A 13,072-nucleotide genomic window follows, 5' to 3' on the forward strand; every position below is an offset into this window, starting at 1 on the left:
CATCAATAGCCTTCAATACTGTGCATGAGTAGCTTTTGTATGTTCAGGAATCTCCATCCATTTTTTTTTGTTGGATCATTGCTTTATTGATTTTAAAATTCAAGTTTTTAGCTTTTAGCAGCTTAATTACCTCAGTTTGATGTTGGTAGTTAAAGACCCTCTACCTTCAATTGTATATAAATACCTATAAGCATCTGAAAGTTATCACCTTATTCAGCCTACCTTGTCACCTAATTAGAGAAACATATCCAGTCACAACACTAGTCTTAAAGGAGGCTTAAAATCAAAATTTCAAATTGACATTTTGTTGACTTTTAATTTTGCATTATGGAAACAAATTCAAACTGACTTACTACACAATTGATTTGAGAACAGGAGTTGAATTTAGTTGTTAACCCTAATTCTGGCCTTGTGCATTACTGATTTTAAGTGCTCCACCAATTGTTGGTAGTGCCTTCATCTGCCTAAGCTCTAGAATTCTCTCCATCCTTTAAAACACTTCCGAAGAGTCTACCTCTGATCAAGCTTTTGGCCATCTGCCCTAATATCCTTGGGTGGCTTGGAAAACTTTGCTTATAATGCCTCGGTAAGACACCTTGGGCTATTATGTGTATAGCATCTTTTTAATACAATAAAAATTGCAGAGTTATAGTGGAATTACTGCTTCATTTAGTAACTGTGGAGTAACAAGCTTTGGGTGTTGTGCAGAACCAGTGAAGTGATCTTGAACTGACACCTTGCTTCCACTTCATTTGATTTTTCTCTGCCTATACTTCCTTGCCCATGATGGAAGGGTACAAAATGGCCTGTTGCTTTGCTCAATGAGTTTCTAACCCATTCTTTCTAATTTGCATTACTCAAATACCATATGGAAAAGGGGTGAATAAGCACCAATGTGATAAACGTATCTGGAAAAACAGATTAAAAACAAAAAACTACAGATGCTGGAAATCCAAAACAACAGAATTACCTGGAAAAACTCAGCAGATCTGGCAGAGAAAAGAGTGGACGTTTCGAGTCCTCATGAACACCCCCCACCCCCCCAACACACCTTAAACCAGCTTATATTTCACCCCTTCCTTGGATTCACCTAGTTCTGTGGAAGGGTCATGAGGACTCGAAACGTCAACTCTTTTCTTCTCCGCTGATGCTGCCAGACCTGCTGAGTTTTTCCAGGTAATTCTGGAAAAACATATTCCAGCTCTAAGTGTGGGCAACTCTTCAGCTATATTTTTGAGAGAAATTAAAGCACCATTGCTCCAGATACAGTATATTGAATATATTTATGTCAATCCAGGAATCCTAATACACTTTAAAGTTTTGCCCATATATAAATTTATAAAATTTAACACATTGGCCAAATGCAGAGGAGTAAGTATTTGACAGTGCTTCTACATTCTAATTGAATAACCTAAAACTTGCAGAATAAATGTGATAGCGTACATCAATATATAGTTGTTAGACATTACTTTGTAGGATCAGTTTCATAATGTACAGTAAAGGAAAAAGACCAAAACACTTTCTTATTACCTCAACTTTACATCAGATACAACACTTATATGGACCAGCCACATTTTTGCATTTAATTAAAAGGCACTTTAAAATGCAAATGTTACATTTATACAGTACTGAGAAGAGTGCTTTCTCCTTAAACCTTCACACTGCTCACCAATGAGGTCTACAATACCCCTATGGTGATTGGTGGAAAGTTTGATAGTTTAAATTATTTTAAAAACAGAACACCATTTTCTTTGGATGTCACGTGCAGCAAATGTTCTTCAGACGTGACGCAGCAGCAAAGTTCAGTGTTTTTCCCGATTTGGAATGCACTTCAAAAGGGAAGTTTTACCTTTCATCACTATTATTCCTGAAGAAAGAACAGAACGCTAAGAAATGTTACATAAAAGTCTACTAAGCAATAATTGACAAAAGGCACTTCAAGCATGAATGATAAAACCTATACACAGGTATCTTATGGTCCAAGTTAAATGCAACATTCTCGCTAAACTACCAGTTATACACTTTTAGTCAGGCAACGACAAAAGTATAAATACAATAAGTTACAGTTCTTTCAGTACTAGCACAACTGTTGTGTAGCTCCAGACTACAGATATTTGTAGAATTATACATTTGCAAACATCCTATACAGTATGGTCTCCGGTCATCAAAGCATCACAGGTAGGATCAGGAAAGGTCAATTCGGTTTGAATATAGATCTTGACAGTGACAGGATTTTATATCTTGGCAACATAGTTGTTGGGGAACAATCCTTGTTTCCCTCGCAGTCTACCTATCCACCAGCCTGAGGGATCTATGACAAAGAGAATTTAGACAGATCATCAGGAACTTTGACACACATACCCTGATAGATTGACATTTAATTAAAAGTTACAAACATTAATTAAATTAAAATGTATGCAATAAATGAAAATATTCTCTATAAAAAGGTGGGATTGTGTATTTTAGAGAAGCTCAGTGGCTCGTTGGGAGACTAACCTGACCCTGATGTGGAATAACTCTTTAACCTTTTGTATAACGCATGAGATTGGATTCCAATTTAGTGCCAAACACTATGTACCTCTAAATTGGAGAATCTTAAATAAAGCCAACCTCCTTGAAGCGTACACTCTCTCTGGGCCAATATTGTGTTCAGCAAGACAGATTATTGCGAGAAGCAGCTGATTGAAATAAAGCAAGAATCAGCATTGCTTGCCCTTTTCAGAATGTTCTGTAGCACTTTACAGCCAATGAATTATTTTTGCAGTCACGTTTGTGGACAATTGCAGTAGCTAATTTGTGCACATCAAGGTCCCATAGCTGAATAACCAAATTAACCTGTTTTTGTGTTCGTAACTGAGGGATAAATGTTGGCTAGGACTGAAGGCATTGCCTGTTCTTCATTGAAAAGTGCCAAGGGCTGCCAAGACATCAGGAAGATTGAAAAGAGCAAGAGAAAACGAGATTGTTAAAAAAGTAATGATTGGTCGAAGTTAAGCTTGGACCTCAAAAGCCTGAAGAGGATTGTAATAAGTTACACAGTTTTGAGGTTTGCCAAAATAGCAAATCGGAGTAGCAGACAGTGTGAGAAGTCTTCATCTCAATGCAGTAAGGGTGAGGAGAGAAGAAAAAACAAGTTGGATGGTGTATCCGAAGCTTGGGGAGAACAAGAAAGGAAGATTCAAGGCAGCAATGGTCCTGGCGGTGTCAATGCAAAGAAGAGCAACAAAAAATGCTTGCAGTGAAAAAAGTGATGGGGAAAATAATTATCATCTCATGGTGCTTGTGTATACATGCTGAATGAGGTGGAAATTGTGCAGTGCTTGTAGTTCCGTACAAACCACTGCAGCACTTGTTTGCATATCATTACACCAGCATGTTTAACGTAGCGTTATTAAAAATTAACTCCAATCTCAATCACATTGCAGACCTATGACATAAAACCACAGCTTGAAGCTGATTCCTGTCTGATCTTGATAATGGTTAGCAACTAGCAGTGTTGCAAAAGTCTGGATTTTGTAGTTAGTGTTGAAAGTGTAGCGATCGCCTGCCAACTGACAACTCTGCCCATAAAGTTTTATGGGGTTTAGAATGTTGCTTTTCTCCAATCTGGTGTCTGTTTCAGTGCAGCGCCATCTACAGAGGATCTATGAGCAGGACAAGAAACACAGAGGCTCTTCAACCAATCAGAACGAAGAATCCTAACTGAGACACAAAATCGAAACCATGCAGTACAAAGCAGGAAACATAAATTTGATTTAAATGATGGAAAGAAAACAAAATAAAGATTGGGAAGTACAGATGCGATTAAGCAATAGAGAAAAGAGAACAAGTAAAAAAATAACTTTTTATAAAAGTCTTGAACACTGATTTTCTTTTGGCAGGTGGCGCCACATTTGTAAAATGATGTTTTTCAGGGCCAGAGAAGCTGTCTATCACTGTCACTTAACACACAGTTTAAAAACTAGCTTGCTCTTAAATGCACCGGTCCTAACTTTCTCAGCAGCTTTTAGGTGAGACTGGTGGGTGAGTACAGCAAGTTCACACTGTCACATCATTTCAATGCTGCACCATTTAAAAAAAAATCTCAAAATCCAACCTAACATGTCTTTAGCAGAGAACTGTACTGCAGATAACACAAGCCATTTAACTGGGGAAAGACAGGTGTGTTTTGAATTTTCCAGTTATATTTAATCCTAAGGAACATGCAAAGAGAAAGAGCATTAATAAAAAATGCGGCTACTTACCTTCCTTAACTATTTCTATAACATCATCAGCGTTGAAGCTAAGTTCATCTGTGTCCTGAGCATCATATGCGTACAGAGCTTTGCACTGTGGTACCTGAGGCTTGGGTTTGGGATGTGGTTTAGGTCGTCCTCCTGCTGGGGGTGGACGATTTGTCATGTGTCGATGTGCACTAAAACAAAAGAGAGAATTACTGGAATTTGTTGGCCCAGACCTTGAACCTCCAAGGTTGGTTCACATTGCACTTGGGTCTTACTTCTAACATTTTGGCACTGGAACAGATCAGAGAATGAAAAGCTGCACACCAGGAGTGTCCAAACTCTTTGACCTTGAGCATCACCCAGGTTCACAGCTTGGGGGTTTACTGCCACATCCAAAGTTGAAACAAACTTGACCATTAATTTGCAAATATCTCAAGCTGCTGATCTGAGGCAGAGCTAAGGATAGCCTTGTTTGAGACCTCCGGGATATACAATTTTCAAATCAGGATTAACCAGAAAGCTAGGCAGTGAACCATAAGTAGAGCCAAGTTGTTTGCCTGGGCTTATGGGATACATATGATCATGGCAGGTAGTTTGGACACTCCTGTGGAAGACAATCAGCATCAATGCACGGGGCAAGTAACAATGTCCCATGCTTTGAAACATTAGAACAGAAGAAATATTAGGAATAGAGAATGGCGTTCAGGCCAAATATGCTCAAATCTTCTTGACTGGTCTCGACCCCAGCTACCCATCATCTCATTGTACCCTGGATCCTTACTCCAAAAACATACCGTGAGCTTATTTAGACTCTTCAGTTCAAGCCTTTTCTTCATAATGTGCACTCTAAGTCTAAAATGCCTTTATTTTAAATCTCCCCCAACAGTTTGGGTTTCATTACTCCTAATATCCTAATTATTAAATTTGTCCCCTGGTATTTGAACTCTTCACCATGATTTGTTCACATCAGTCTTTATTAATCTCCTTTATAATTTTGAAAATTTCCTAAGAAACAATGCAAATCAAGAAATAGTGATTCTATTGACTAATTTGGATTCTTCATTGACCAGATCTTTCCTGCAAACTGCTATCAGCTTCTGTACTTTTGTTACTTTACACACTTTCTGCCATCTACACTTATGTCCTTGATTTGGCGCAAGTTCTCATAATCAACATTATTAGACACATGCCGTGCAAGTTCTTAATTGGGCAAAATTCCTTCAGGAGACAGCAGTTTCCTACCTCCAATAACCCAGGAGAAATACATAAGCTCTTCCTCTCCATCCAAGCCCCCAAATCCTAAGGAAACCCGGATGTGAATAGAACTTTCATAGAACAATATAGTACAGAAGGAGTCAATCTCATCCATCGTGTCTGTGTTAGCTTTTTGAAAGAGCTATCCAATCAGTCTCACTCTCCTGCAGTTTTCCTGCAACTTTTTCCTTTATCCGTATATATCTAATTCCCCTTTGAAAGTACCTCTTGAATCTGCTTCTGCCCTTCTCTCAGGCACTGCAATTCTGATCATAACAACTTGCTGCATAAAAATATTCTTCCCCCTGTCTTTTTTCTGGCCAATAATCTTAAATCTGTGTCTTCTAGTTATCAACCCAATCTCAGGAGAAACAGTTTCTCCCTATGTACTCTATCAAAGTTTTGAGACTTCAGTCTTGGACTTTCTACTTAGACATGGATTGGGCTAGTGCTATGCACGATGATTTATATACATTGGGTGCATCTAACCTGTACCTTCCTAATACTTAACATTTTATGAAGACTTTGCAATAGTACCTCAGAACAGGAATAGGTGCAGTACAACTTAACAGTCAGATCTGTGCACCAGTCCAATTTTTTGGCATACACGCCACTGAAAATGATGTTATTGACGATGATTGTTTTTAATGATATCAGTACATAATGAAATCTCGTTAGCAGTCAGAAATATCATTCTCCCACCACCACAGCCATGGTTGACTAAAGCGACAACTAAGTTAGAATGGCCTCCTTTATCACAATTAGAACTAAAACTAGCGGTAAGCCATCAAACCTACTACATGTTCTACATACTAAGTTAAAGTAAACCGGCTGCACTAAATCCAGAAGCAAAAGCACCAGAACCACCACCCAACAGCATCATTCTTGACTCACTTTCCTCCCTTTGGTCGTGTCATTCCAGTACGTTTACTATAAAAAGGAAGAGATTTTAACAATAACTTATATACACCTGCTATAAACATTAATGTTGCAAATACTGTGACAATTGAGTGCATGCTTTAGCTATGAGTAAGAGCAGCTGATACTAACTGGGGAAAGGTTAAGGCACAGTAATAAAAAAACAGTTTCTGCCTGCATGGGGGAGAAACAGGGTAGAAGGAAAGAGTAGTCAGCACTTAGGTTTATTTACAAAACCCAGTATAACCTATGTTGAAGAAAGGCTAGCTCCAGCTTCTTCCCTTACTAGATGCCTGCTCAATAGAATAACATACTATAAAAGTTAGCACAACAAATTAGGTGAGGCAACATTTCTTTTTGTTAAAGATTCTTGCGTCACAATTACCGGTTGGATTTATTTAATGCTGTGGTTTCTACAATGTCTATGTCTGGAGTACACTTGCACTCACTTTCAACTTTTCAATCTCCTTCAGGTACTACTGCAGCTCCATAACTGGCCAGTAGAGAGCGTATCTTTTTCATTTGTGTGCTGACACACTGAGCTCCCTGAAGTGTGCCACTCACCCAAAGAATCTGGCTAAACACGTAGAAGTTTCACAAGCGAGGGAAGCTGTTCCCTGCGATGCAAAACGCAATAGTTTGATTGTTGTTCAATTGCTAAAACTGTTTCAGCTGCACCACTTGCAAACTTATTTGCAAATTCCAGTATTGCCTTTAGATCCCTGGTCTGTACGAAAGCAGCTGTGGTGATGTGGGTAAAATTGCGTTTAAGAATCCACAGAATAGGGACGGTACAAGCAAATTAGGCTTGATTTCCACTCCTGATATCGATCTAATGACTTTTGCTGGAATATATATTTGTCAGTGTCGAGTGGGGTGAGGATTAGGCCTCGTCATGATGGCCTCCATGGAGAAATAAAAACAGAATTACCTGGAAAAACTCAGCAGGTCTGGCAGCATCGGCGGAGAAGAAAAGAGTTGACGTTTCGAGTCCTCATGACCCTTCTTTCGACGGAAGGGTCATGAGGACTCGAAACGTCAACTCTTTTCTTCTCCGCCGATGCTGCCAGACCTGCTGAGTTTTTCCAGGTAATTCTGTTTTTGTTTTGGATTTCCAGCATCCGCAGTTTTTTTTTTATCCATGGAGAAATAGTTCACTGAGACTTGGGTCATTACTTTTACAAGAGTCTTTTAGGATCTGAGTATGTGTGGGAATAGCAGTAATTCTCCATTCTTCATCACTTTTTATTGTACCATTTCATACTTCCCTGTCTAACAGGTTCTCAACTCAAGAGCACCCACACATCTCACCAAAGTGAAACAAAACAAAAATAGCTGGACAAACTCAGCAGGTCTGGCAGCATCTGCGGAGAGGGATACAGTTAACGTTTCAAGTCCGAATGACTCTTCATCAGAATTAAGTAAAAGTAGAAGCGAGGTGAAATATAAGCTGGTTTAAGGTGGGGTGGGGGGGGGGGGAGAGAGAGAGAGAGAGAGAGAGGGGAGGGGGTGGTGTGACAAGTAGAGCTGGATGAAGGGCCAGTGATAGGTGGAGATAACCAAAAGACGTCACAAACAAAAGGACAAAGAGGTGTTGAAGGTGGTGATATTATCTAAAGGAATGTGCTAATTAAGGGTAGAAAGCAGGACGAGCAAGGGACAGATAGCCCTAGTGGGGGTGGGGGGAAGGAATCAAAAAAGGCTAAAAGGTAGAGATAAAACAATGGATGGAAATACATTTAAAAATAATGGAAATAGGTGGGAAAAGAAAAATCTATATAAATTATATAAACCTATAGAAAAAAGGGAGGGATCGGAAAGAGGGTGGGGATGGAGGTGAGAGTTCATGATCTAAAATTGTTGAACTCAATATTCAGTCCGGAAGGCTGTAAAGTGCCTAGTCGGAAGATGAGGTGCTGTTCCTCCAGTTTGCGTTGGGCTTCACTGGAACATTGCAGCAGACCAAGGATGGACATGAGAGCAGGGCAGAGTGTTGAAATGGCAAGGGACAGGGAGGTCTGGGTACCTTCAACACCTCTTTGTCCTTTGTCTGTGACATCTTTTGGTTATCTCCACCTATCACTGGCCCTCTATCCAGCTCTACTGGTCCCACACCCCCCCTTAAACCAGCTTATATTTCACCTCTCTTCTATTTTTACTTAGTTCTGCTGAAGGGTCATTCGGACTCGAAACGTTAACTGTGTCCCTCTCCGCAGATGCTGCCAGGCCTGCTGAGTTTTTCCAGGTATTTTTATTTTTGGTTTGGATTTCCAGCATCCGCAGTTTTTTTGCTTTTATCAAAGTGAAACAATCTGTACCTCACGGTAGAGATTTCCAGGCAAGGTACAACTCAGTGTATGCAGCAGGAGTTCAGTAATATACTTCTCCTGGCTAAAGGCATCGTTAACAAGCTCAGCCACAGTTGTTAGATAATCTATTATACCTCGTAGATAAGCAAAGTTTAGAATTGACAAGGCATTTCAAGTCTTTTCTCTAAGTGGAATTCCAGCGCACATCCAAGGAATTTGCAATTCCTCAATTAATCAGGGGCCACTAACTATCCTGAGAGATATAACAATACAATCGAAGCCAAAAGCATCCAGACTTTGGGAGTTCCTCTTACCCTGCAGCACCCTGCTCAGGTACTTTCAAGAAATCCAGGTTATGTTGAATGCGGGCGTGTTTGTCTGTGAAGTTGGAGCCTGGCCTGGGCAGTGATGGACGGTCTGTCGTGGTGCCCTGGTAAGGTATTCTCTGGTTGGGTCGGGAGTTTAAAGGTGGCCATTGAGAGGTGTTATGGGAACCCTTTATGACTCCATTCTGGTGGGAACCTTTGAAGAACAAATTGAGAGGGGAATCCATTTTAGTAATTCAGAATAAAAAAGAATAAGTACTGTGGTAATAATTGGGATAACATTTTGTTCACTTTTGAGGCAAGCCTGTCAAAGAGCAGCTGGAACTACATTGATCATATAATAAATCAATTCACTGTTTTTAAATGGGATGTGGGCATTGCTGGCAAGGCCAGCATTTGTTGACCATGCCTAATTGCCCCTGAATGGCTTCCTCAGCCATTTCAGAGGGCAGTTAAGAATCAACCACATTGCTGTGGGTCTGGAGTCACATGTAGGACTGACCAGGTAAGGGCAGCAGATTTCCTTCCCTAAAGGACATTAGCAGATGGGTTTTTATGACAATCAGTGATAGTTTTATGGTCACCATTACAGAGACTAGCTTCATATTCCAGATTTATTAGCTGAATTCAAATTCCACCAGCTGCCATGGTGGGATTTGAACCCATGTCCCCAGAGAATTAATGTAGGTCTCTGGATTACTAGTCCAGTGACATTCCCACCACACCAGTCTCCTTTATTGTCCACATCAAAATTCACTGCTCCTTTGATTAAAAAAAATTACCCTATCACAGGGATCTAACTTTAATTAAAATATGTATTAAAACCTATTCCAATGCATTCAAATAATCAGTACGAGAGTCCCATCCTGGGTGCATACCCTCGACCATACATCAAACTTCGGTTAAAAGATTCTTATAGATAAGGGCACAAACAAGTTCAGGAAGTGATCTGTCCTGCGCCTAAGGGACTGCAGCCTTTCCCTTGAATACACTCAGCAGTGATACTGAGATCGGGGATGAGTCTCTTTGTTCAAGGCAGACTTTACTTTCAGCAAATTTCTTCCGAGAGCAGATCACATCAAATGCTGATCAAATACCCTTCCTGCCTTGGCTCAATAATCTCTGTATCCTTAAAAAGAGTCTGCTTTTCCAAGACAGCAGTACCAGGCGAGACATCCAAGAGCTCCAGCCCACATAGAAGAGTTTCATGATTGTAGGATATTTACTCAGAAGGATTTTAATTTTCTGCGGTAGTATAATTGTGCATGCCCCTCGGCTGCCACATCTGTACACTATCCACATCTGTACATCTGTACACTATTCCCTCCAATTTAACTTATCTTCTTTGACACTATATTCTACAAAATATTTTTAATTTCACTTCTGTCATTTAATCAGTTCGGCTCTCCACCTTATCACTGTCTCCTTATCCCTCCCTTGTTCCTTTTCCCAGCAACTGGAGTTTGGGGTGGGTGTGGGGAAGGGGTGGGAAATAGAGTAACTGCTTCACCTGCTTCGTGTAATAAGATCAGAAACGTGCTCTTTTCATACTGCACAGAATGGCCAGAGCAATTCTTCCCCCTCATTAAGGAGACTTGCACTCAAGCTCACCCAATTATCATGAATCCCATCCTTTCAATGGCTCAGATGGTTTACCCAGCAAGTAGCTGAAAGGCTCTATTCCTGGCCTGTCCTGGGTGAGCTGATCTGAGGCAGGGGCATTACTTGGCTTAGAGAAGGGGAGAGTCAGCCTTGAGAATCAGGATCTAGTTTCGCACCGTTGCCAGCTCCGGCAAGGAGTGAATGAAATTGCCGACATTTTCTAAGACTTTGACATTTTCGTTTAATATTGGATTCTCCTCTATGGGCGACATGTTCGTCTGCGTGAGAGTGTTTCCATTAATCTGTTGTGTAGAAGCCTTGGAGTTTATTTTTTAAAGCGGGACTAGACTTTTAATAATTGTAATTAAAATAAAGCGCCCTTAATAATTCATATAAAATTAAACCCATTTTATAAATTGCCTGGAATTTATCTAATTTTTCACCTCCTCCTCGACTAACCTTTTCCATTTCTCTCCTGAAGGCATTAAATTATTTTAATGGACATTTCCGTGGGCTCCACTTGACCATATCACCCTATGCGGTCAATCTCGCCAGGCTACTCGTCAACAACGTGGCCCAGTCCTACCCTCGTGAGTAAGTGCTCACTAACGAGGCGGCCTAACGACCAGGCCAGGCAGAGTTCACTCCTGGGATTGGCCCGTTGGAAGGGACAGACTAACCAGTCCTGTCGTTGGGTTGCCAACTCAGGTTGGATGAACTCTTGGAGGTTTCATCACATGACCTCCTGCCACCCAACAACCACCTCCACCCAACCCCCCGCACCAGACTCGCCTGTCGTTGGGTGTCTGACACATCAATCCTCATTAGGATAGGCCTTCTTACAACAATTGTTAAACAAATTTGTCATTACCCAATTGGATAATTCTTGAACCCGGTCAAGCAGATTTCTTTCCCCCACATCCCCAATTTATTTTTATAACTTTTTTTAAAAAAAAGTAATATCTCTAGATTTTACCCCAGGATTGCTCACAGCAGTGTCCTGGAGATTGGTCTTCAATCCCTGGAAACCCCAGGCCAATCCTGGAGGGTTGGCAGCCCCTTTTCATTTGTCCTTTCACTTGTTTTCTTTGACTTCCTCAATCTGATGATCAGATGTGAGAATTGTAACCTTAAACCAATTTTAATATTAAAAATGAACACATTTTAAGCTTAAACCTCAAGCGATTTACCTGGAGGAGGGGGTGCAGCTCGAGTTGGGTACGCTGTAGTTTGAGGCCTAGTAGTTTGTTGTCTCACTTGTGTCAAGTCCCTTCTTGTAGGCCCTAGATTAAAAAAGGTAGAAGATAATAGAAATTCATGAAGCAAATATCATCAGATGGTCAACATTTAGAGAAAAAAGAGTCCAAACGTGGATTAATCAGCAGGTCATAAATGTAAACTTAAAAGTTTCTTAGAAACAGGGCGGGATTGCTAAAAAGAAAATGTTCATCTCAGATATATTTACTGGTAAATACATCATCATACGCAGTATTAAAATGAGCAACCCAACCCCTCCAATAGTGTTACTGGTAGGTGTACGATCCAGTGTCACCACGCCCCATAACTGGTACCTAGCCTATACAAAATAAGCTGAGAAACATTCTCACACACACACACACCACACGCGCGCGCGCACACCCCGCGCGCGCGCGCACACCCCGCGCGCGCGCGCACACCCCACGCGCGCGCGCACACCCCACGCGCGCGCACACACCCCACGCGCGCGCACACACCCCACGCGCGCACACACCCCACGCGCGCACACACCCCACGCGCGCACACACCCCACGCGCGCACACACCCCACGCGCGCACACACCCCACGCGCGCACACACCCCACGCGCGCACACACCCCACGCGCACACACACCCCACGCGCACACACACACCCCACGCGCACACACACACCCCACGCGCACACACACACCCCACGCGCACACACACACCCCACGCACACACACACCCCACGCACACACACACCCCACGCACACACACACCCCACGCACACACACACCCCACGCACACACACCCCACACGCACACACACCCCACACGCACACACACCCCACACGCACACACACCACACGCACAAATCCATCTCAGCACCATTGCTGGCAGTGCCTTATTGTTTTAATGTACTTTAGTATGAATCAAACACTGAGCAAGTCCTTGACGTTAATACAATATTATTTGTAGTTACACATACTATGACTTGATCCTTCATTGTTTCGTTCAGAATACAATTTTTTATCCATTCTGCTAACATTGCTTTGGGCGCTCCATTGCACTGTTTAAGAATGGCAGAATAGTCTCAGGCGTGGAGACTGAATACCATCAGTTAGTGAACTTAGATGATTTCAGAAAAGTAATAATTCAACAAAATGTTAGCACCGTCTCAGGGTAAGGAGTCGATCATTTAGGACTGAGATGTGGAGAAATTAC

General features: G+C 41.5%; 1 protein-coding gene across 2 annotated transcripts in view; it reads right to left on the reverse strand.

Annotated features, from left to right (window-relative positions):
* Positions 1-1,264: 1,264 nt before the first annotated feature.
* myo1ea (myosin IEa) overlaps positions 1,265-13,072 on the reverse strand; it is a 154,144-nt gene continuing 142,336 nt past the window's right edge. The window contains exons 25-29 of one of the 2 annotated variants that reach the window (XM_041174805.1): positions 11,823-11,915; positions 9,019-9,226; positions 6,372-6,407; positions 4,245-4,414; positions 1,265-2,311 (exon numbers count right to left, since the gene is read on the reverse strand). In XM_041174805.1, coding sequence (XP_041030739.1) covers positions 2,235-2,311; positions 4,245-4,414; positions 6,372-6,407; positions 9,019-9,226; positions 11,823-11,915 — 584 coding nt within the window. In that variant the 3' untranslated portion in view covers positions 1,265-2,234. The remainder of the gene's footprint in view (positions 2,312-4,244; positions 4,415-6,371; positions 6,408-9,018; positions 9,227-11,822; positions 11,916-13,072) is intronic. The other variant, XM_041174806.1, reaches the window with a different exon arrangement.

The sequence above is a fragment of the Carcharodon carcharias genome, chromosome 26 (assembly GCF_017639515.1).
Source record: "Carcharodon carcharias isolate sCarCar2 chromosome 26, sCarCar2.pri, whole genome shotgun sequence".
Lineage (NCBI taxonomy): Eukaryota > Metazoa > Chordata > Chondrichthyes > Lamniformes > Lamnidae > Carcharodon > Carcharodon carcharias.